The sequence below is a fragment of the Magnolia sinica genome, chromosome 5, assembly GCF_029962835.1.
Source record: "Magnolia sinica isolate HGM2019 chromosome 5, MsV1, whole genome shotgun sequence".
Classification (NCBI taxonomy): Eukaryota; Viridiplantae; Streptophyta; class Magnoliopsida; order Magnoliales; family Magnoliaceae; genus Magnolia; species Magnolia sinica.
Window position 1 is genome coordinate 10,064,139 of NC_080577.1, and position 25,856 is coordinate 10,089,994.

The window sequence follows — 25,856 nt, forward strand, 5'->3', positions numbered from 1 at the left end:
AACTCATTTTGGGACATGAGTACAAGACATTAGGCAAATCTAGCATTAGAAATGGTAGTTATTGAGCACCCACTGTTAAAAACTTTTTTGGACATACGTAAGTTTTAGATCAAGCTAATATTTGTGGTTACTTTATTAAGTCCGTTTGACATAATCAATATGTGGATGGCAGATGAACATTACAGCATTACAGCAGGCTTTTGAAGGATTTTAATAATGAATGTTTAATTACCACCATTTTTTCATTTTTGGCCTGCCTTATTGTCTGCACATGTCTTAGGCCCCATTTGTTAAATCTGAAGTCTAAAGACTAAATCTAAAATTTGAAGCTAAATCCGAAACCTAAAGTCTGAATCTAAAATCGAAGTCAAAAAACTTGTTTGGTAATTATGGATGAAGTTGGAAAATTAAGTACTGAATTTGAAACAACCAGTTTGTTAACAAACACTTGAAATGTCCGAAATATGTTAATTTAACACATTTGCCCTACATCCCGTTTGGAAATGTTTTACGTTATGAAGAAATTATTTTTTATTAAATGAAAATAAAATCATTACATTTGATTCAAATAAACTAAAATACTTAATAGAAAACTAAAATATCATTATTCAAATGGATGGACAGCGTGGATACAAAACATACATCATGATGGGGCTCACAAAACTTGGTGACGTCACTTCGAGAGTGAATCTCGCCACTCAACCTGTTAGTATCCAACTCGTGTCCGTAGAAACGGATTGGCTACTCCCCTACCACCCACCAATGGCTGGTGGTCAGTGCTATGTGGGCGCCACCATGATGTATATGTTTCATTCATGCCGTCCATCTATGTTTCTAAATCATTTTATGGTATGAGACCAAAAATGAGGTATATCCCAACCTCAAGTGGACCACATTATAGGAAAATAGTGTTGAATGAACGTCGACCATTAAAAACTTTCTGGGGGCCATAAAAGTTTTGGATCAAGTTGATCTTTGTTTTTTTACATTCATATGGGTCTATATAACCTAATCAACAGATTGGATGTCAAATAAATAGTACATTGGGCCTCAGGAGAATTTTAATGGTGGATATCCAAATCGCTATTGCTTTCCTGTGGTGTGGTCCACTTGAGGTTTTTATTCCTATCATTTTTGGTATCAAATCCTAAAATGATCTTTAAAAATGAATGAATGGAATGGATGAAACACATCCATCATGGTGGGCTCAAAGAAGTGCCACGTGTTAAAAGTTGGGATGTGTACAACGCAAGGGAGAAAATCTCTCTTGCAAAGGACAATTTTGGATTAAAAAAATAATAATCATAGAGCGCATTCTTCATTCCCCATTAAGCTAGACTTCCATCACGGAAAAATTTCAACATAAAGGACTCCCATCAGGAAAAATTTCAACATAAAATGGTGGAACACTTTCTTTTTTCTACGTTAACAAACACCACTAAATATGAAATATTTTCTAAATTCCGTGTTAAGTATAAAAATTCAGTATTAACAAACACGTCCTTAAATAATTATCCAAAATGGATGAAGGACATAAATAAAATACATACATTATCATGGTGCCTGCAAAGCACGGTCCAATAATGCCACTGTTAGTATGTAATATAGGAATACATACTACCAGCCTCATCGTTAAAAGCATAAAATATAATTTTACAGCCGAAAATCACTACGTCTTATTTCATCTGGATGAGATGAAGTTGAAGTTAAATCACATTGTAACTCCACGAGTAGACCCAAAGAAAGATGGGGAGGACTCGACATCCAAAAATTAAACTAATTTAATTACCGAAAAATAGTAATTATGAATCTGCTGTAGTTTTCTTTTCAGCAAGCGTTGCATGTAGAGAATATCAATCAGTCAGAAAAAGGTCGGACACGTCATGATTATGGCCTAATATTCGAATCGGTCCACTCATTCACCACAAAACAATCACACAACATCAATAGCAATAGACAACCGACCATACGATTCTTGTGAAATGGTGCGTCCATCAACTGACTGAACGGCTATGATTTTTCATGCCAGGTGATAATCCCGTCGCGGATTTGATATTCCACTTAGTCTTGAGTGTGAATTACCTCAAAACGAAGAACCGAAGTCCACCGTCAAGGATGAGCGTACCGTCCTGAATTACCTTGGTGGGCCCCACGTGTGCCATGCTGGCATATGTGCCGCGATTCCATCCATCCATCTCATGCGAGCGAGTACGCTTCCTATGTCGTAATTACCGGGGTGAACTGGTTACAGGAACCCGACGAAACGGGGCTCCCTATCTCTCAGACGTATTCTCCCGCGAGAGGCTGTAAATCGAACAAATCGACGGCGAAGATCTCTCCGCAAAATCTCGCATGGTTAGGATCTCTCTCTGTCTCTGTAAACAACATAGCTGCTACCATGATACCTGATTTTTTACGGTGATTTTGGGCCGCCGAAAAACCCTACCTTTGAAGTGCTTTTTGGGGATTTTCCATGCTCCCCAGAGGTAATTCTCGAGTTCTTGATTTCGTCAGAGAATGGTTTTTTTTTTCTTTTTAATTTAAAATTTTAAAAATTTTAAATGTCCTTTTATTTCATGAGAGGAATCATACGATCATCTACCTGAAGATGTGCTTAGTATCCTCGTGCTTTCAGGTTGTATGAGCTGGCCAATGGTTCATCCATCCAGACCGTTGATACTTCGTGCCCCACAGTGGATAAATCATGCCTTAAAAATCTCCTAGATTGGAAGATCATACAGAAATCCAATTTTGGGTTCTTATTCAGTCGAATGCCGACCGTTCCTCCGTTTATTTTCGTAACCGTGTATTTGCAGGACACCATCCCAAGGGTTGGGATTGTTCTATGGAGGTGGCTTTATTTATTTATTTTTTATTTTTTTGGTTTAAAGCGTTTAGATGCTGAAAAGTGCCTGTAAATGATTTACAGGAAAAAAAAACTGTGACTTCATTTACAGGCTCTCCATTTATAGGACTTGAACAATTTATAGGCTATCCAAACACAGACAATCATTTACTTATAAATCATTTACAGCTTCAGCGAAACAGGACAGGCCGGAAATGATTTACACCTCTAAATCATTTAGGGCGTGTTTGGCCAGGCGACTTACAAGGGATTAGATGGAATGGGATATGGTTTAAGGTATCTGATGGACTGTCAGTGTTTGTCCATTGATCCCATGGGTTTGCAATAGCCCATGGGATACACGGCATTGTGTTTGGACTGTCACTGGGATTGGCTACGGTGACCGTCAACACCTGTTGGCATGTTTGGCTGGGATGGGATTGCTTGATACACTTCCTGCACTTGGCGTATTTGGTGCAAACTTCGTCCGACTGTGGAAAACTGGGAACGGATTGCCTACTCCCCCTGGCACCATCCCCGCTGCTGGTGATAGGTGCTCTGTGGGTCCCACCATGGTTTATTTGTTTCATCCATTCCGTTCATGCATTTTTATAGTTCATATTAGATATTGATACCAAAAATGAAAGGGATATAAATCACAGGTGGATGACACCACTGGAAAACAATAGTGATTGGATATCCTCCTAGCTAAATCCTCCATTTTAGGCCCACTGTACTGATTATTAGACATCCAATCTGTTGATTAGGTCATACAGACCCAAATGAGTTGGAAAAAACAAAGATCAGCTAGATCCAAAACTTTTAGGGCCGCCAATAAGTTTTTAATGGTCTACGTTCATTCAACACCTTTCATGTAATGTGGTCCACTTGAGATTAGGATATACCTCATCTCTGGTCTCATACCATAAAATGATCTGGAAATATAGATGGACGGCATGGATGAAACACATACATCCATGCCAAGGCGGACAGAGCATCGATTGGCTGGTGTCAGGGGGAGTAGCCAATTTGTTCACGGTAAAACCATGCTACTGATATTAGCATGAAATCCGATTGCCTACTGGGTAACCACACCGCTGTGGGGCCCACTGTACATCAATCCACCTGGGTGTCGGTGTGAACCGATCACTATCGACTAATTGTGTTGACATACATAGAAGTGCATACACTCACTTTTATCCTCTATACCTCATTAAGCAATCAACTAGCAAGGAACCTAATGCATGTAGAATGCATACCATGAAAAAGAGTATCATGGTATCCTTAATCAAAACAGTAATATGTTTTTCCAGTGTAGAACTAGAGTTTAATTACGATATACAGAATGAAAAACATAACCACGAGACCCGTTACAATTGCAGCTACTCTCTCACCAATAGAGACGATGGCATCATCCGTCGAAGTAGGCTGAGAAACCATGGTTCACGTCGTCTCTTGGGTTGACGACCATGAAGTCCTCCGTGAGGCAAGCTCATCACAAGAAGCGGATACACATCGCTCAAATTTGGCTCGTCCTATAGTTGGCTGAGCAATTGTGGTACTGTAGTGACTGTCCCAATAAGTAAACGCTTCTTTCCGGTTTTTTAAGGCCCGGTGTCTACTCCCGCTGTAGCCTTCTACTTCCAATCTGGCCTCATCCCAAGAAAGATAGATTCCCGGTCGGTGACCAACCAGTATGACGTACTATTTCTCTTTCCCCATCTGCACTAACATGTCAATCAATGAATGAAAATGAGAGCATATGAATCAAAAAAAAAAAAAAAAACAGTGAATGGCATAGAAAAATTACAAATGACTATCAATTATTAAACTAATGTATCTCACATGAATATATTTGTTAGGAAGGATATTGTGACTATTCCAATGTATTGAAATGAATATGAATACGTACCCTTCGATATGTCTAACTGTAGTAGAGCATAAATAATTGCAACGTAAGATTTTCTCCTACAGTAATATCAAGAATGTCTACCTGATCTGATTATATCAAACGATCATACTAATATATAAATATCGAGATTAATGTCATCCAAAATATGAAAGTATCGTACGTTGTATCCAAGATATAAACAGAAATAAAACAATCCAAACAACCAAACAAAATAAGAAAAGTTATTACAGGTCCAAAAATACCAAATTGTATCAAACATATGACAATCCCCATCATACGGAACCACTACCACCATCACCAAGCTTATCACAGAGGGTTTTCTTTAACCAATCGACACGGCGCTCAGGTCGTAGACTGACAAAGAATGATTCGAGCTTCTCGTCCCTGCTTAAGAGCTAACCAACTTCAATGAACTCAAAGTTGGTTAGCCCTTGCACCTCTTCGAGGACATCCAGAACTTTGCTAGTTCGGTTGACCTCTTTTCCTAGGCTAAAATCATGCATGGCCTCCGCAACAGACTTAAGAGATATGCCAAGTACATCATAGGGACGAGGAGGCCGCATTCGCTTCTAAGTGCTACTTCCACTGCGATTCTGATCAGAATCCGACATGCAATTGGGAGTACCGCGAAAGAATCGATTTTCTATGGTCGGTGTCTCTGAGGAAAATTGATTGTTCCTTGTCGAGTCCCTTAAAGTATCCTCTGAGAGGTCAATAGTATAGTCAAGATTGTAATCGAGCTTTGTCCAAGCCTTATTAAGATCTTGTTGAACCCGAGAGGAGGATGCAGCCATACTCCTACTTCCTTGCATGTAACGTCCTGTAGCTTGATTGGATCAGACGATAACCACTAGGTCATCCATTCTCTCAATTCGTTTGTCACGTAGTCTCCCAGCGTGCGAGTGTAACTACAACAAACGAATCGGTATAAGTAATTCCAAATATTCATATTTATATAATCATCATTAACACATGAAAGTGTACTAAATTGTACTATAGAAAAATGGTTAGGTTTTCTTACCTTGAGATACTCTTCCTATACTTCGTCAGGTGTCGTGACCACCATTCGCTCATTATCCCATCCAAATCCACTGGTGGCAAGCATGTCCTTGACGTCATTATACTCCTTCTTGTGATTCCGCAACCGGTTCTATACGTTCTGCCAGTTGACAGAAACCTGTGTTTGTTTCTTCACTTCCTCAGCAGCTGCTTGATATGTTTCTCTCTTGAAACCATTGTCGGCTTTCCGTTCCAATGCAATCTGTTCCAGCAACGTGTCGAATAGATCCATTGGTTTACTCCATTTGATCTTTGCTGCCCGGGACAGCGGCTCTGCAAGGGATTTCACTGTCTTCTCTCGTGGTGAACATCGAGTAGGTAACACAGGAGACCTAACCGGCGATTGTATCGGTGTGGACGTATCATCTCCATGACGTGCCGGTTGTTTGAACATGTATACTCGACAGTATTCTCCAACCGCGGCCTCACAAGCTGCCATCGCTTGAACAACAACGGACCTCGCAATATCTTCGCCCTCTTCGCTTTCCATTTGAATGGATCACCTACACTTAGATGTCCGGAGGTGTCTTTAATAGAAATCCACAGTATTCTTAGTGACCCATATCAGTAAACGTAAAACCTAATCCTCAACATAGCTTACTTCATCCAGCCCATTTTTCGTTATTTATTTATTTATTTTTTTGTAAAGTTTGGTTTGCAGGTATAGTACTACTAAGCAATAGCTAATCAATAATCAATTGTGAAAGTCACGACTTCATGATTATTAAATTCATTGCCTTCTGAGAAGACCATATCTTGACTAGATTTTGAAACCACTCCATATGCAGTAAGCATCCATGAAAAGAAAACTAACAATCTTACATAGCATCTACAAGCACCCCATGTTGCCATGGAGAGCAGTTGATGTTTATATATCTTGACTAGATTTTGGATGCACCCTTTGAATGGGCATTTGAGGCCTAAACACTGTTTTGATCCAAATGGCAGTTGATGTTTACGTTTGGATGCACTTTGCTCAAACCCGTCTCATTCTTGCTTGAAAAAATAGGTGTCAAAAAGCTGTACCCCTTCTAAGGAATTGCATCCAAACAGGCCCAAAGTGTAGGTGGCTGGAACTCATTTTTTAGGAAGCGTGAATATGGATTGAAAAAATGCGGGGCCAGGCAAAGGAACATGGTGCAGACTAGATTCTATAAATCAGATCTCCATTTTTCTAATGATCTCAAAAAGATACTATTTCATTAATCAATCCACAAATCCACTAAATAGCTGAAGAAAATCCCCAAATTCACCAAATTGAATAATAGGACAAAAAAAATACCTACTTAAGAAAAAATGTGTCTCTAGTTTTTAAGAGAATTTCAACAGCTGTAGTACAGGAATTTCTAGCACAAATAATATAACATAGTATCACAGTAACACCAAAATTATACTATTCTTCTCTAACAATCTATAACAGCAATCCTGTTCTTTCATAGAACTAGTCAAAGTATCAAGGGAAATGTTGTACAGTTGAAATATGTGTATCTTATGCTACTTGAGACCCTCTTCAGTAGATTTGGGCGTGAAAAGTTCCTTCATAGGACACAAAATAATTGTAACACCATAATTAACAAAAAAGGGTGTGTGTTTGTTTGTATCTTGTTAACCATATCCAAAAAAGTCTCACGGATTTAACAATCCTATCCATTCCATTGGAGGACTTTTGGGGAATGATAAATCAATGGTTAGAAAAATCTGATCTGAAGTTCTTTTTACTGTGCAATTTTTTTTCCCTAAAGAAACCTCCAATCAATGATTAGGACTATCCAACTGGTGTGAATCTGGGTTATGACTAATCCAAGGCGGGGAAGGGAGTAGTTGACAATCAGTTTAAATTTCATACACATTTGCCAGGTGCATGAAAAGCATGTCATTGATAAGTTAAGCAAAACAAAGTGAAGTGCCCATATGCAGATATTGGAGAAACCTTTCGATTGAGTCTTTTCATGGGGGCTAAACAGTGGATATATGCATCCTAAATCCTTCTAGTGATTTCACATTCATCTTAAAATAAGATTGAAAAGCCTTTTAGGCTCCGTTTGGGATCAAGGAAATGAGAATATGGATTTCATAAATCCATGAAATTGTCAAATTGATTTACATGGAATTTGGATTTGGCAAATCCTAAAGAAGGGGTGGCAATGGGTTAGGTCGTCCCACAGGAAAACTGAACTGACCTGCTTCTGAGACAGATTGGGCCAAGTTAAATGGGTAGTGGGTCAGGTTCAGACTTGAAAATGTAACCTTTTAAGTAAACTGGTCAGCTTCATGCTGAATCCTACCCAACCTGACCCGCCCATATATTTATTAACGGGTTGGGCCAGATGACCCCACCTGCCAGACACAAAACTATAAGCAAATTAAAAACATAAGTAGATTCAACAAACAAATGGTCATAAATCAGCGCTTTCGGTCATTAAATCAATCTTATTTAAAGATATGACCTATCTATAGTGCTTCCTGCAATTGGATGGTTTGATTTGAATTAATGTGCCATGTGTATGATTTCTTAATGCCTGTATATCAACCATCACACACATCACCAGTTTGAAATAAACTCTCAATCATACTCTGTGGCAGGGCAATATCTGGCGTGTTCATGTGATGAATGGGAAATGGTTATGAATACACGAATCAGATGATGCATGTATCCAAACAGCCAAATAGTCTTGTTAGTGGAAAACAGTTAATAGTACAAAAACTACCATTCCCGGTCCTTAGGCAGTTAACAGTTAAAACTCCTAATTCCAAGTACTTTCTACAAGGTTCACGAGTGGGCCCCACCTGTGTGTATGGCATCCAACCCACTACCCCAAATTAATAATCCCAATCAAATAATCACACCTGCCCCTCTTGAATTTAAAAGTTTTTGAATGGTTTTCATTTGTTTTATATAACATGGCCCACCTAATCATTTTACAGGCTTAATTTTTTTAGACCACCCAGGTGCCTACCTCTAGGTGTGCCTTGTATAAAAGAAGTACACATACATGAGCTGAGATTAGGAGTACACAAAATACACATGCAACATTGTTTAGGATTGAAAACATAGGTTCTTTGATAGGCAAGCATAAGGAGATAGGTGATAGTGATACATTTTGAGATCACAGTAATGCATACAAATTTTTTTTAAAGAATGAGATCTATAGTTATGGCTTTGAGCTCTATCTGGTGACAGATCTACCAGATAGAGTGAATTTGACAGCAGGTCATGAGTTGAAATGGGGGCATTTGGGTGTGCATTGAGGATCCACCAGTCAAAGACCCATCCTCTCCCCTACAAATCACACACCCAAATGATGCTTATGGATTCAGATGTCAAGAAGCCATTCCGATGACAATCCCCATTTCAATTTCACCGATTCTCTGCCCTACAAGTCACACACCCCATCGATGTGTATGGTGGGTCAAGAAACCAAACCCACGGAAATCCCCATTTCAATTTCAGCTTCATCAAAACATCCATGCTACCGAGGATCCAACCCGCAAATCCCCATCCACCAGTCAACCCACGAAAATCCCCATTTCAAAACATCTTCATCAAAACATCCTTAACAGACTCAACACAAACTGAAAATCCCCATTTTCCATGGTTCATATCGGGTACTTACCTTCCAACGGTGAGATTCCACCATGATCAACGTTGGTTAGGAAGATGAACGTCTAACAGCTTGATTTTGTGTCGATCCCCACTGAGCAGCACCGTCGCCCTACCCTGCTAAGGCGTTGACATTATATGGAGACGCACGGAGACCGGATTGATCGAGTCATCTCTTCCATCCCATCCGCTGTCCTGTCCACGCCGTCTGAAACCAGATTTTCCATCCCATCCTGTATCCCATGGTATTTCAAGGGATGGGCGAAATCTTGTTGGGATTTGCCGAATCCGTCTCTGCGGCAGGCAGTGTTTACGAGGGCGCAGTGGATGAAGTACACCCGCCATCCCAAATAGCAGATGGGATGGGGTCGCTTGCAATAACCCTCCTAAGACGTCTTAAAACCATCCAGCGCTAGGCCAAACATGCCCTTACGGCCTGTTTGTTTTGACATGTTCCGGTAAAGTCATTAAGTAGTGTAATGTATAGTAAATGAGTAATAATTATCATTACCATGGTAGTCAAAAGTAAACATGTTTTATTACCGTACGCAATATGCCTCTCATGGCTCTTTGTCCATACATGTAAAGTACTTTATGTGATTGGATACACGTGGATGTAATTTCATCAATACGTAGTATATCCACACTGTTCATCCATTTGTAGTATCATTTCAGGTCATGTCCTAAAAAATGAGGAAGATACAAAGCTCACATGAACCACACCACAAAAAACAGTGGGATAATGATGTCGTCTGTTGAAAACTTCATACGGCCGACCAGGATGTTTATTTGCCATCCAACTTGTTCATAAGGTCAAACAAACCTGGATGAAGGGAAAATACAAATATCAGCTTGATCCAGCATTTCTGTGGACCTCAAAAAGGTTTTAGTGGTAGGCGTTCAATCCCTACCGGTAGCTGTGGTGTGGTCCATGTACGCTTTGAATCTATCTTATTTTTTGTCTCATACCGTAAAATGATCACACAAGATGGACGGACGGTGTGGATATAACACATACATCATGGTGGGGCCCATGAAACTATGCCATGTAAACGTCTTTCCACCTATCCATGTCTCGCGGGATTTGGAAGGATTACAATGATTTGACAATTGGCAATATCCAATCACAGTAAAGATGTAATGATGTGAGTTTTACTATACATTACCGTGGTAGTCCATGGAAACAAACAGGGCCTTACCTGTTAAACCATTTATAGGCATCCAAACGACCCTTAAGGAAAATATATGGGTATTTCAAAACAATATGCATGTGGACTTTTTTTTTTTTCTTTTGAAATTAAAATGTACTAGGACCTTGTACTCCATAGGGATCAGTTATTTATTTATTGATGAATGGATCATTTATTGAAAATAGAAAAGAGAATTACAACAAAGCAAGCACAGGCAACACCGCCTCAAGCACAGGAAAACTGAAGTACAACAAAAGCATCACAAATATCAAAATCCCAGAAAATCTTTTAAAAAAATAAAAATCCCAGAGATAAGACTCCTAACCCAGCCCTTTAATTGTTGTTTTCATATTGTTTGTATTGTTGGTTAAGGGACAATTTCTCATCCTCCCTTATCCCTTTATACCTTTGAATTCTCTTGATTTTTTCAATAAAAATTACTTTCCTTTAAGAGAAAATAAGACCTTTACCCCTCCTAGGCAAACCAATAAAAGCCAGGTTCCTTCTATTCACTATCTCCTTTGCCAGATCATCTGCATGCAGGTTGGCCGATTGAGGAACATGCAATAACTATTGGAGCAGGTTGCTACACATAATGGCCCTTATCTAATCCACTTCATAACATTCATAGAGTCACTTTCAATAACTACTGGAACGATGCACTTAGAGGCTGCTAATCTGGCACATGGGAGTAGTACACTAGCTTTAGCATAGGTGGAGTCCCTGACTCCTAATGGGCCTGAGTTATTTATTGTTTGTAGAATCATGCTGACTGGGCAGCAGATTCCACTTGTGAAATTGTTAGGGAAGCATTTTAACATGATTATAGTTATGACATATGAGCAGTTACCAATCCTTACTGCACCTGTATCCTGAGAATTTTGATTTTGAGCATCCGATGAACACAATTCATGCAGTTCCTGCATGCTGAGAATTAGAAATTTGAGAATTTGATGCATCCAACTGCTTGCCATACTCGATAGCCATTGCTGTACTCTAGTAACAATGGGCTATGTATTGTTTAATAGGAATGGTTTTTAGGAGGTGAAGTACATTTGACTGAAGCTGAGTTGTCTACTTGGTGGAGGCATGAACTGGATTTCTGGTAATAATCCAGTTTTTCAGAATCTGATGAGAATGTTAATTTAGTTTTGAGAAATTTGGACTTCTCATGGTTTGGTCAATTTTTGTGGAAAAATCAGGTGGTCTTAAGATTCTCGATTACAAAATTTTTCCAAGCTTTTCAAGTTCTAAGGTTAGGGTGACTCATTTTTAGTCCCCTTTCATTCTCTCTCCCACTAGCCTTAGACCCATACACCTTATAGAGTTTGTGCTTTTCCAATAGTATTCTGAAATAGGCAAATTGTTATCTTATTTACTGAAAAAGTATTTCCCAATGCATTTTAAGTGGACTTTAAACATCATATTGCTTTCAACAAGATGATGGTTTCCAACTTGCATCACCAATTGCCCGACGTTTATGGACTGGATGGTCATGCAGGCATTTCTCTTTGAGCGTTCTCGCCTCTTCTTCTTTTCTATACCCAAAGAAATTTAATTGGTTTTGTATGGTCCGTATAGACATTCGTTAAAAAAAAAGAAAAAAAAAGAGGTCTGTATAGACATACAGGAATGTTATCTAATTTTCTGTGGTCGTTGTCTGAGTTTTTACTTGTTCTACGTAAGTATCGGATATACATCGATGCTTGTGGGCGGATTAAGACATGTTTAATTTAAGGGCTGAATATGTAAGGTGTGAAGAAATTTCTCTTTTATGCATGTAGACCACATGTATTGACAAGCAAATCTCAGAATGTCGTATATGCTGCCCAAGGTAGATTGCATTGGATGAAATTGTTAACTTAGTCCTCTAAAGTGCTTTCCACTATCCCGACTGACATATCACCGTAATTTTCTGCAGTGTGTTTTGCTTAACCAAAGTCCATAATATTGTCATGGATGAGAAAGTGGTAGAAGAATGGACCAATGAAGAGTGTAACGAAGATGTGGATGGTGAAATTGATAAGGGAGAGGAAGATAAAATAAAGGATCATATTGCGAAGAGAGAATTTGTTAATGATTTTGGAGCTACGTGTCTTGTGCCTTATGTTGGTATGGAGTTTGCATCTGATGGCCAGGCATTTGAATTATACAATGCATATGCCAAATATGTGGGTTTTAGTGTTCGGCGGTACTCTACTCGTAAATCGCGACGTGACGGTACAATACTTTCTCGTCAATTTGTATGTTATAGACATGGTTTCCGTGAGCAAAGATATGTTAATAGAGCAGACCGAAAGCGAAAGGTGAAGGCAATCACGAGAACAGGTTGCGAAGCAACATTATTGGTAAATAAGAGAAACAATGGAAAATGGGTGGTTAGGAAATTTGTGGAAGAACACAACCATAACATGGTAACCGGGATAAAGGTGCATTTGCTTCCATCTCATAGACGGATACATGCTGATACAGAAGACGAGATTGATAAAAGGGGATGTCCAAGTTCAAGGACAACTCCAGCTGTCAAGACAATGGCAATAGAATCAGGACGGAGTAGTACTGGTAATGTTGGGAGAGATCCTAGAAATTATATAATGTCTTCGTTGCCAACAAAGCGTCTTGAGAAAGGGGAAAGGGAAATTTTGATTAAATACTTTGAGCGTTTGCATGCTGAGAATCCTGGCTTCTTCTTTGCAGTAGGATTTGATAAGGAAAACGATGTGACCAATTTTTTGTGGGTTGACGCTAGGTCACGTATGGACTATTGTTGCTTTGGGGATGTTGTTACCTTTGACACCACATACAATACAAATGGCTGTAAGATGCCATTTGCATCATTTATGGGAGTTAACAATCATCAGCAATCTGTTTTGTTTGGTTGTGCACTATTGTATGATGATACTGAAGCTTCCTTAGTGTGGTTGTTTGAGACTTGGTTGAAATCAATGTTGGGACGTCATCCAATCTCGATGATTACAGACCAAGATCAATCCATGACAACAGCAGTTGCACAAGTGTTCCCTCAAACCTGCCATCGATTTTGTCTGAGGCACATTTTTCAAAACGCCACCATCAAAGCATTTAGCGTCCATGAAGACTTTGCAAAGGATTTTAGGAAATGCATTTATACTAGAGGGACAATTGTAGAGTTTGAATCACAATGGGTTTCACTTCTTGAGAAGTATAATGCGAGGGATAATGTCTGGCTAAAGTCGATGTATGAGAAACGTGAGAAATGGGTTCCTACGTACTTGCGCCATACCTTCTTTGCGGATACATCAACTACTCACCACAGTGACAGCATAAACTCTTACTTTGATGGGTATGTGGATATGAAAGTAGGGTCTTATGAGTTTATTAAGCAGTACGAGAGAGCAATTTTCAATCAACGCGGGAAGGAAAACGAGGAGGACTATAGATCAAATGACATAGCTCCAAAATTGAAGTCAGTGCTGCCTATGGAAGAGGAAGCGGCAAAACTTTATACAAGAACAATTTTTGTGAAATTTCAAGAGGAATTGTTTAGGAAAGATAGACACATTGCGGACAAAATCGAAGATGATGGAACAGCCATCACATATAGAGTGACGAATCATCGCAAGCAAGGTAGGGGTTACACTGTGAATTTTAATGCTTCTGAAACCAGAGCCAATTGTAGCTGTCAAAAGTTTGAGTTTGCAGGCATCCTGTGTAGACATATATTATTAGTTTTTAGGATGTCAAATGTTATCAGTCTTCCCTTGCACTATGTTTTGAGAAGGTGGACAAAGCATGCTAAGCCTGGGGATGCACTGGAAGTACTCGGCATCGAGATGCAAGGTGATGATGAGAGAGCAGTATGGTTACGGCATTACAATCTCATGTTGCTGAGTCATAATATTTTGTCAAAGGGAGCAAAAAATGCAAAAATTTATGACATGGTTGTATGTGGCTTGCAACATATATCAAAGGAACTGGATGCTGCAGAAAATGATGCTGCTAGTCGCCAGCATGAAAATATTGAGCTAGGGCAGAGTTAACAAAGCACAACTCAGGTGGCTGATAGTAGTCAGCGATTCTGGTGGCTGTGAGTATTTTGCTGTTAAAATAAAACATGAATTATAAGCATTTGCTTGTTTCCATTCATCCTGACATTTACTTTTTCACTGTTTTTAATTCCTCTATTTATCGATTTAAATCGACCTTATAGTTTATCATTGGTGGGCCTCAGCATACATGTGCCATGTTTGAAAAATCACACTTGTTGGATATTCGTAACCATTCAACTGAAAAATGGCCCAATTTTGATTGTTTTCTATACGTAATTAAGAAATAGTATGTAATTGCTTGGACGATTAAATGAATCAATTATTGTGACTTTTGGGAAAGGCCCATCGATAAAGGGCCCAATGAACTGCCATTAGAATCAATCTGTATAATGGAGATAGTCCATATGGATCATAGAAGTCCAAATGCAAGGTCAAGTGGACAATTTTTTCAAATGGTAACCCATGATCATGGAAACAAACTAAGGTCAATTGGGCTTTTTTTTTTCCCCTCTAGTTAATGCCTTGATGGACGTTTTGTTGTTGAATTTAAGCTGTTTGCGATTTTCCATTTACCTATCCCTTCTGTGGCCATACAGTGGAATGCAAGATTTTGGACATTTTGTATTAGGAAAAAAGTAAATAAAATAAATAAAATCAGGTGAACACTGGAAACAGAGTTCACATCTTTAAAACTGTACCCAATGAAAGTAATTGGGCAATTGGAGAGGAAAATGAAATTTATTTGAGGCACTCCTTTGGTGCAATACCAACGTCATTGGCATTCTAATTAGAGTTAAGAATTCCATGTGCATTTTCCACCATCTCTTAAACGTTGGTGGCTGATCCACCGTTTGATTTTGGTCAATCCGGACTTTTTGACTCATGGGCCCCATTGTGGCTGAAGCATATACTGGAAATCACAATTATTTGATGGCTCCTAGTGATGGCTATTAAATTGATGGTTAGAAAATGTCAGCGTTTCAAATCCAGTGGCTGATATCAGATGGTTATGATTATCACATCAGTGTGAGTTTCAAGATATAGTCCATCCACAACTGAATTCACTTACATGTATGCCGCATTTATAGTGGATGAGTCAGCACCAGTCAGCACCATTTAAAAATTGGTGGAGAACATAGCAGGTTATTGCCTTCTCATATTACTGAGTTACATGATACTCTGGCAAGTATAGTGTATCATACTCATGCATGAATTTTGCACACGCAAAACATCTACTCAAACTCAAGCTGTCCAAATGTGCACCCCACTGTGGATGGACTACAAAGTCAAAGTCACTCTAGTTAGAGTCCTAACTCTCTGATCAAATTGAGCTTTGCCCGTTGAATTTGGACCATCAGGGATTTCTCTCCCTACCTGTTCATCTCTCTCTCTGTTCATTCCGCCGATGTGTGGATGATTAGGTTTCTACTATCATCGTAATTTTTGGGCCATATATCCCTCCATTGCATGGCTCACAATTTGAACATCCAAGATTGACTTGCAATCTTGGTATGCATATATTCAATGCATGCAAGAGTGATCAATCCTTCTCACTAGATTGTTGTTGATTCCTCTTACTATATAGCACATAAGAAGGTTATTATCCTTAGGTTTCTCTATTCATTCCACCAATGCATGCAAGAGTGATCAATCCTTAGGTTTCTCTATTCATTCCACCAATGCATGCAAGAGTGATCAATCCTTCTCTGTTCATCCCACCAATGTGTGGATGATTAGGTTTCTACTATCATTGTAATTTTTGGGCCATATATCCCTCCATTGCATGGCTCACAATTTGAACATCCAAGATTGACTTGCAATCTTGGTATGCATCTATTCAATGCATGCAAGAGTGATCAATCCTTCTTACTAGATTGTTGTTGATTCCTCGTACTATCCAGCTCATAAGGAGAGGAAGGAAAAGGGGGGGGGGGGGGGTTGTGATATGAGGTTGCTGAATAATAGGTGAAATTTGCCACAATCCAGTTGCATTGAGTGCCTTGAAAATGTGCCAACTTGAAGAGTTGTACTTTTGATGGCGATGGAGTAAAGGATTTGATGGAGGTTGATGAAGGGGAGAATATCTCGAGTTCTTGATCAGGATTCCAGAATGAAGGGGAGTAGAAGAGTAATTATTGGAAGAGCTACAAGCATGGGGAGTTCTTTTCTATTGTTTGTGATGGAATTCAAGAGAAGATTGGGAAGAGATCTGGGGATTACTTTGTGCTGGTGCAGCACTCAACTATGGTTGCAAAGGGGAAGTGGAGCGGCAGCAATGTTTTATGTCCCACTATCATTGTATGTTTTTCTCTTTTTTGAAAGATACTGAAATTTTGTTAAGGCCGGATGCCAAAAAAAGAGGAAAAACTATGCAAAAGGGAAAAGATGAAAGAACAAACCCAACCCCAACTTATACAAAACAATAAACCAAACACTAACCAAATCCCTGATGCAATTCAAAACCCTGGATAAAACCCCAGCCGAAGAAGTTTTGTTCCTAAAGCATCTATCATTCCTTTTGGCCTAGATAGACCTGGAGGAGAGCAATTCTCCATTTAGACTTCTTTTTACCCTCCTGATTTCCAGCATGCCAGGACCCAAAAATCCCTTTGGATGAATGAGGCATAACCCAGGGAGCTTTAAACATGGCCAGAACACCACTCCATACCTCTCTAGAGAACTTGTAGTGGATAAAGAGATGATCTACTGATTCCACATCATTGAGACATAGGAGGCAGATGTTAGGAAGCACTATGGCCCTCTTCTGTAGACATTAGAAAGACGTTATATGTATTGCACCCCTTGGATACAGAATCATGTATTGATATCATTGATATTATTGCAGATACCAGGAAATGTATTAGAGTCTAAGGGAAACATCAGGAAAATGGTGGAACTTAGAAAGGAAAAAAGAAAACTACACATGATAGTTTTCCATTGTTGGACAAAATTTTGTGTTTTCAGCCACTAGTGATACAATTAGATTCAAAATGTGTTCATATCATTCAAATCTCAAATAGTACAAGCAATAAAACAAAAGACATTTCTTTTAAGCATTTGGGTAGCCTTTGATCAAAATTTGGAAAGAGCCGAGCAGCTGAGCCCCTGAAAGAAATGCTTTTGTTGCCACTGATTTTCAGGAAAATGACTCTTCACCATTTGTCCATTTGCATCCAAATGATTTATTGTTTTTTAAATTGGTATTATTATCTTTGTCAAAATCTTTTTTTAATTATTTATTATATGTTACTTTTATTCGGTTTGAATCATAGTTTTTTTAGTCTTGTGTTATTCTCTGCAAATTATTATATTTTTAGCTGTTTCCTCTTTGTGAAGTTCATGCTTGGGTGATTTATATGTATTGTGTTGTAATTATAATCTTATGATGCAGAGTGGTTTAGCGGAAGACGGCTTGCCTGATTAGAAAGGATGATCTTTGCTCAGATATTGTAGTCTGTGGGAACAAATGGTGGGGAATGATGGCATGTGCACTGACACGAGTATACTACATGTAGAGTTGTGTTCATGTTTAACTTTTTTTTTTTTTTTTTATGTATGTGATAAATGTAATTAGCTGTTAGCTCACAACTCCAGTCTTGTTGCTACTGTTATGTTAGTTACAACAATAGCTTTTCACTTACAGTTGTGATGCCAAAATAGTTATTGATGTAGCCATTGAGTCTGTGTTGGAGTACATTATGGAGGCAGATTCAGATCTTGATAGTTTAGGTGAGAGGCTCATCTATTTCATATATCATATCATGTTTGGACAATAATAATATATCATTGAATTAGGTTTTATGTTCTATTCCATTGTTGTGTATTGTGCATACGCTCTCAGTCGATGGGACATATACCACAATGTTATAAAGATTCGTAATACTTGGGGCTGCAACTCACCCAACCTGAGTTTGGGTTGGGTTTTCTGGGTCTTCGTCTTTCAGGGCATTTGGGGTCAGGTTGAAATCGTGTTGGGTTGAGCAAATTCAGGTTGGGTTGGGAATAATCGTATGTATTTGGGTTGGGTAGGGTTGAATATAGAGGAATTCGGGTTGGGTTTGTGTTGGGCACTTTGGGTTGTTGGTTGAGTACTCTTGATGTAAATGGCCAAATGCCACTAGTGTGGATGGTATGATCATCATGTGAGTCACTAGTGCATCCAGCAAATGAACGGTTGACAGAAATTGATTGGCAGCCCACGTACTGATCAAATCAACCCATTAGGGATGATATGATAGCTGAGATCCTAGGCACATGCTCCTCAACTGGGTGGATGCCCCAACATGAAAGGACGTGTGGCCAGTCCAATAGTCAGGTGGGCCACGTAATAATAATAAAAGGATAACCATTGAAAAACCTCTGAATGTGTGGTGGCCCGCCTAATGGTTTTCTTGCCTGATTTTGGGCCATACCATTTCATGTTGGTGCAACCTTGGGGTGGATGTCATTAACACAACGGTGGGCCCTAGCGGCTAGTTGCTCGGAATTCTCATCTACAACAGTGGCACAAAGGGTAAATAAATTTTCATATTTTTCCATTTTTTGAATTAGGTATTTTTTAAAACTTAGGTCCAGTATCGCCAGTGCCAAAAAATGAATTAATCTCATTTTAGTTAACAGTAATGATGGATTAGAGATCTTGATCTCTAATTCACAACCACTGTTAATATGAACTCGTTAATCAAGAGATCAAGATTTCTAACACATACTGTTAACTAAAATGAGATCATGGTCTGCCTATAGAATGCAGGCAGGGGGTCCCCCGGTCCGGGGCCCTGATGCATCAGGATGTATGGTACCCTCCTTTGCCAGCCCCGGGGAATGGGGTCCATGTACAAACCATACAGTTCATGGGTCCCTTGCAATAAATAGGGGATGTCCTCCCAGGTCCGAAGATCTGAAACCTTTGATCAATTGCCTACAGAGATGGTGGTGACTATATATATATAAAAATAAAAATAAAAAATGGCACCTACCTAGTGTTAATATGTCATACCGTAAAAAATGGCGACGGTGAACAGGCAAATCCAACCACCCGGTGGACCTCACAATAGAAAATGAAAAATGCCTGGAAAGTCTACAAATTCAAGTTGCAAAGGCCCGCCTACCGTTCAACTAGGGTGATTTTTGAGGTATCTCGTTCTCAGAGTACCTGACACACGGGTTGGATGGTATACACACACACAGCATGGGGGCTCCACGCCATAGAAAAAGTTAAAATGCCCATATATGCAAATTCAAGTGGTGGGGTAGCCCACTAGAGGGTTAGATCGGGCTGAGTTTTTTTTTAGTGGGATAGGCTTCCTGATGCGGGTGGGATGCATGCTATAAATCTGGGGCTCTTCTGTGGTGGGTGTTCCTCATTGTTCCTTCCTCATGGTGCGGCCCACCTGATGGTTTGATTGGCGCTGATTGAATGCTTGGGCACACCAGGTGCAGGTCACCGTACAAGCAATTCCTGACACGCCATCTTGGAAGAGCCCATGATGGGTGGCCAAGATTTCTGATGATTTTGTCTTCACCTGTACCCAGTGGAGCCCATCAGTTTTTTTTTTTTTTTTGGTTTGTTTGTTTTGGTTACATCAGGTACTATTCATGCCCCTTATGCATCAGGACCCTTAGTTGTGGTCCAAAGGTTTGAGTAATGGCCGGTAGAGATCCTGGCAAGAAGACCTCTGCCAACCCGACCCGACCACCCAGAGTATAACACAAACACCATGATCCATCTGGTAACATAAGCCGTTCAATTTTTCGAGTAAAAACAACCTGATACAACAAGATATCAAGAGGCTGCAACGGGATCTTTTTTTTGTTCTTTTCTTTTTTCCCTATTCCAGATAAGCGGTAGATATCCTCTGCAACCTGATACACATAAATAGTATATACGAAGGTTCACTCACAGGCGAGTTTTGTGCCAAAGCTGGTGAGGCATATGGCGAATGCCTGAAAGGCTGACAATGGCTGCCTGTAATCCATGGTGAACATGTCGTCTCCCACTTTCCCGAATTGGAGGAGCACTGTCTCTTCGTCCCCCTTGGCCCCCGGCTGGCTTGGATCAACGGTTGCAACCAGCTGAAAGTTCTTGACTGATGCGACTGTGACCCGTCCATGGAAATTCAAGCACCAGCATTGCAAGTGCTCATGCCACCTTGGTGCTTTGTTCCTCAGGACCATGCATCTGGCTGGTGCTGCAGGACTCTGCGTCTCGCAGTTCTTCTGCAGCTCGTCATCGCTGGTCCCTCTTGTTGTAGGACATTGCAGTGTGCAAAGCATCCTTCTTGGCCCTCTTGATTTCAACAGGTTGAACTTGTAAGAGACATGCCCAATCTCAAAGCTGCCTGCAGGGACTTGGGGGCAGATCTGCTTACTGGCAAAACGGCGGCTGGCTCGGCAGCTCGAGGGCTTTGCACCATTGTATGGGGGTTGGTTATCATAGATTGTGAATTTGGTGCCGAGGAAATCCGAGCTGCAGATATGATGGTAATTAATGGAAAATAAAATAGAAATGCATCCCATAACCCCACATGCACAAAATAAACAGCATTTGTAAATATATATTGCAGGTATTTGCACATTGACGTCACAGTCATGAGCATCATCATTGTAGCTTAACTGAAAGTTTTGGTTATTAGTTTCAAAAAAAGAAAGTAAAGAAAGAAGAACAGAAAAAAAAAGAGAAACAAGAGTTCTCATGATTGCTTGGTAAAAGTTTGGTGACCGACTACCCACCTGACATCAGCCCTTCACCTTTACCTAGGCTTGGGACCAGCTGGCACGTTGCTACCACAGGGGAAGTTATAGTGCAGGTATTCTTTCTACATGCTAAGTTACATTACAATCCAATTGCATTTGAGTTGACGAAAGCATAGTAATAATTAATTGGAGAACCGGACTAATAACGATCCGGTCAGTGACGAAAAGGATTTAGGAATCCATCTAAATAGGTTAACTGTCAAATTGGAGTTACAACTTGCAGTGTTCATCTGCTCTCATATGGTATGTCTTCTCCTGTTGCTAGTCTTTTTTTGGCCTTTCCGTATCTGATCGACTTTGGTAAAATTTCACGAATTTTCACCTCTTTCATCTAACCAGGGGCCGAAAGTGACTAGGACTTCCAAATTATTGTATCTTCTCTTTTATCTGCCGCTACTTTTTTATTTTCCTCCATGGAATCCAATCTAATCCTGTGTGATTTGATGGCTGATGGTCAAAAAGTATGGGCTGTCAAAATCTTAAACTGAGAGGCCCTTTCGGTTTGAAAGTGAAGTATTCAATAGGGACAAAAGATAATCCATTTAGGTGGTTACATCAACAGCATAAGCTTTTATGGGGGGTTTGACAATTACATGGGCATTATCAACACATGCGTGATCCAAGCCGAGTGGTGAGCCACGCTGTGCCCTGGACTAAGAATCAGCTAACCCACTCATCACGGAGGGCCACAATGTATGAAACAAATGGCGAAGTAAAAGATATCAATTTGCTTTCACACACTGGCTCATCTGCCAGACCAGTCTGACTCTCACAGCGTGGACTACCTGATGGACGCTGGGGTGCTCAAAAACATGCCAGCTCAATATGTGGGGATATGTAGAGGGGAGGGGCCAGACTGTATATGTTTATGAGATTAGCGAAGTCTATATATATATATATATATATATTGAAAAAGAAACACTTAAGCAGACAAAATGCTCCAGCTTAGAAGAAACACAAATTGTAATGGGCCATATCAGAAGAATAGCAATTCAATTCACCTATCAAGATTCCTTCCATACATATATTCTATAATCGTTTAAGGTATCGAGTGCATTTAGCTTAGTGCATTGACAAAAGAAATCCATTCCAAATCAGAATCTCTCCTTTGTTTTTGTTTTTTTGGAAGAGAATTCCAAATCCAAATTGTACTTCAATTGCCAAAACATCACATAACTATTGCAGAATGCAAGTGAATGGCTAAAATTCTGAACCATCAAATGAGCATTTCTGATATTTTGATTCAAGATCTGGGTAATGCCAAAATTGGGAAATTGTCGCTAGCTCTCCAAAGCTATGCAATAATTGACATAAATAGATGATAGAGTTTACTTTTCTGCCCACTACTACGGTAAGCGTGGTTTGTGAATAACTCCCTAACACCGATTGAACTTGTTAAATATGCTCTAGTCATTTTTTTACTTTCCAATAAGCCTTTCATTATCTGACAACGCACTTAAAGGTATCAACTAAAAGGGTGCCATTGAAACATTTAACAAAATCAGGTGCATCTTGAAGAATTGATTATGGTAAAGGTTTCTGAAATTAAGAATAGTTTTCTGGTGGTGTCTTCCAATTCCATGATTCCATCAAACTTCCATTACAGGATTCAAGCTGTTTACTAGCACCAATGTGGAGAAGGATAATCATAAGGTAGTTGATTGCACCGAAAGTTTCTGCTTAAAGTTCTCTTACCCATTTGGTCTCGGTACAGTAGATCTTTGTGGTGCTCTTGCCGAACATGAAATTACATAAGCAAGTACTAGCAATAACATGATGAATGTCACAGAAGTTCATCCACAAAATGGCTAGGGATTTTGCAGGAAAAAAAAAAACCCATTCCTAAGATGTGCTTTCTACAGTGTAGTATTTGGGTAACAATAATACTTATGTACAGAAAAAAGCCTCATGCACTTTGAAGTGCACAGCAGAGATTATTTGTTTCAACAAAAATGCATTTCTGTTCAGACAACCCAAGAGAATTTTTCAAACCCATTGCCAATATAACCTCAAAGGGAGTTTCATTGTGCTAAATATTAAAAATCTGGCGTAGAACATGACAATAGCTACCCTTGAGACAAATTGGACATTCTAATTATGCACACAAATATTACCAATCAACAAAAGGCTTTTTCCTTTGGTGCATACATGAAGAGGCAGAATTACCAAAGATTTACCTCAACTTTCCGACATATGCATTACTTCCTTGGGACAAGTCATCAGCATCAAGAGAGATTATATACTCAGTATGCGCGCCATGCCTAAACCTTCGAGCTGCCAGCAGAAATTTCCCTTGATCTACTGATGCTGCAACATAACATTATAAATGAATAAGCTGAAACTTCAACCACCCATTTTGGTGAAACCTGCAACTGAGCAAGTGCTGAAAACTGGAGACTATAAACAGAGACTATCAAATGATACCAGACAAGGATAATGAGATGACCATGGATAGGGAAAGGGGAATATGGTTCTCCATTTGTCAAAAATGCAGGATACAGATATGGACAATGGTATCAATTTATCAGATGCTATTTATATATAATTCCATGACTTCTACTGGATTATTTTGACCTACTCTATCAATTTCTGGCTTCAGTAATCAAATTATTGTTTATTTTTATTTTTATTTTTAATATAAAAAAATCCTTCTAGCATGAAAAGTTTAACAAAATTGTTAACCTTTCAACTCTTTTCGTAACATAAATAACACATATCCAATTATCCATACATTATGGCAAAGTAAGAAAATTGTAAGGGTTTCAAAAGTACCAAAGATATCCTACAAGTAGCTACCATTATCGCCAAAGAACGGATACGTTAGGAATGGATTTAAACATCCTTTCTCAAGGAGCTAACAGATCAGCCAATAAACTTGCCAAAGGAGGGTTTTCTTAATCATGCATTTGCCTTGGTTTTTATTATTCCCCAACCAGATGGATCTCATCTTCTTCTTTTCACTTCAATAAAATTTTCATCATTCATACCTTTTAGAGAGAAAAAGAAAAAGAAAAATCATTTTATCAAAGAATTAATAAAACATATATTTGTTAGCGGCGATCCAAACAAGTCAAGATGGTTGGTACACTGAGGCGTTGAAATGGATTCCCAAATAGGATGAACCGCTATGATTTCTCACATGGTTTTGAATGATTTCAGTTGACTAAGCGAAGTAACCAAAATTACACGGCAAAGCTGATTTCGGAGATTTGAGAAAGTCAAATTTGTCATCTAGCATTTTGGTCTAGCAAATTACAAACAGGTGGTCCTATATAACACAATCCCCTAATTTACTGCTCATAGAAGTCGAAAAGTAGCGAATAGAGACAGATAGGGCATGTAAAGAAATTGCATTTATCATTTTACTTACTTGGGGTCAATCCAAGATAGAGATAAAATGTCGAGTTCTTCTTGTTCCTTTTGATAACGCACTGCAGAGGAAGATCTCGTGGTCCTGGCTGCATTCAACGCCAAAAAAATAAAATAAAATTCAATGTCCAACCTATAGATTTTCCAATTCCATTTAAATCAACGTGAGAGAAGATAAGCCAATTCCATTCTCCGCATTATGCATATTTCATCCAGAATGAAAGTAATTACAAAAACAGAACATCTAGATTCTGGCAGATTGTGATTGTGCTTGAATTTCTAGACCTAGAATCGATTACAATGTATCGGAATTACCGATTAAAATCCATGATTCATGGCCGATTCTGCCAGATCCACATGATGATATCGCCAAGACATGGAAGAACAAGAACAGGGAAGGGAGAAGGGGATCCCAACAGACCTGTTTCAGAGAGGAGGGGAAAGTGATCTTGCCGCTCTGCAGAGGCGATTTGACGATCGATCTGGTGATCTCCCTCCACCTCTTGCAGACACAGGCGCAGGCGACGACGTTCTTGCGGGTGGGCCACCGGTCCTCACTCGATTCAACGCGTTGGATGATCTCGCCGAGGAGCTCCGGGAGCATCTTGGACCAGGAATCTTCGGGAGATTCATCGCCATCTTCTCCTCCTTTCTCTTTTCCTTCTCCAATATGGAATACTCCTTGTTCTTGGAGAGGATTTGAAAGGGAGGAGATTTTCCTGCTGCTGGAAAAAGGACGGGCTATGGAGCCCTTTCTAGAGAGAAATGCCCGTCTCATAGACATTCTCTCAAGCAGAGAGAGAGAGAGAGAGAGAGAGAGAGAGAGAGAGAGAGAGAGAGACAGAGAGGATTTTCCTTTCCTTTTCCTTTTCTGAAGTTGGGATTGATTTTCAGAGAGAAGATGAAAACGCGTCTATATCCTCCCCTTTTCCCAGGATTATATATTGTCATTTTTTAATAAAAGAGTTCGTTTTGCCTCAGTCGCGATGTATAATGAAGTGTAAATCGCCACCCTGTGGGGACCATATGATGAGACAATCCGATAATGTGAGCCGTTCATATTGTCATTTTTACAATACGTAATATATTTTCCCAAAAT

At 39.5% G+C, this 25,856-nt stretch overlaps 2 protein-coding genes across 5 annotated transcripts; one reads left to right on the plus strand and one right to left on the minus strand.

Moving 5' to 3' along the window:
• The first annotated feature begins 2,155 nt into the window (after positions 1–2,155).
• Positions 2,156–18,441, plus strand: LOC131245398 (protein FAR1-RELATED SEQUENCE 5-like). 4 transcript variants are annotated; one of them, XM_058244847.1, is made up of 4 exons: positions 2,366–2,486; positions 2,636–2,851; positions 12,529–14,673; positions 18,027–18,441. In XM_058244847.1, the coding sequence occupies exons 2-3, from the start codon at positions 2,772–2,774 to the stop codon at positions 14,624–14,626; spliced, it is 2,178 nt and encodes a 725-aa protein (XP_058100830.1). In that variant the 5' UTR covers positions 2,366–2,486; positions 2,636–2,771; the 3' UTR covers positions 14,627–14,673; positions 18,027–18,441. The 4 variants fall into 4 exon arrangements, with proteins under 4 accessions (XP_058100828.1, XP_058100829.1, XP_058100832.1 ...); XM_058244845.1 differs by lacking the exons at positions 2,366–2,486; positions 2,636–2,851 and adding an exon at positions 2,156–2,355; XM_058244846.1 differs by lacking the exons at positions 2,366–2,486; positions 2,636–2,851 and adding an exon at positions 2,156–2,355 and having other exon boundaries at positions 12,529–14,641.
• Positions 18,442–20,360: 1,919 nt separating this feature from the next.
• LOC131245399 (tubby-like F-box protein 7) lies at positions 20,361–25,655 on the minus strand. The gene is made up of 4 exons (XM_058244850.1): positions 25,179–25,655; positions 24,759–24,846; positions 23,566–23,695; positions 20,361–21,101 (listed from the first exon to the last, which is right to left on the minus strand). The coding sequence occupies exons 1-4, from the start codon at positions 25,539–25,541 to the stop codon at positions 20,528–20,530; spliced, it is 1,155 nt and encodes a 384-aa protein (XP_058100833.1). The 5' UTR covers positions 25,542–25,655; the 3' UTR covers positions 20,361–20,527.
• Between the last annotated feature and the right edge of the window lie 201 nt (positions 25,656–25,856).

Bases quoted from the DNA above. Each gene is read 5' to 3' on its own strand.
- LOC131245398 (XM_058244845.1), top strand. From the start codon at position 2,171: ATGTGCCGCGATTCCATCCATCCATCTCATGCGAGCGAGTACGCTTCC. The intron at 2,356-12,528 runs GTTAGGATCTCT...AATTTTCTGCAG, and splicing joins TCTCCGCAAAATCTCGCATG to TGTGTTTTGCTTAACCAAAG.
- LOC131245399 (XM_058244850.1), bottom strand. From the start codon at position 25,541: ATGTCTATGAGACGGGCATTTCTCTCTAGAAAGGGCTCCATAGCCCGT. The intron at 24,847-25,178 runs GTCTGTTGGGAT...CGTTGAATGCAG, and splicing joins TCCCCTCCTCTCTGAAACAG to CCAGGACCACGAGATCTTCC. The intron at 23,696-24,758 runs GTAAGTAAAATG...GTTATGTTGCAG, and splicing joins CTATCTTGGATTGACCCCAA to CATCAGTAGATCAAGGGAAA.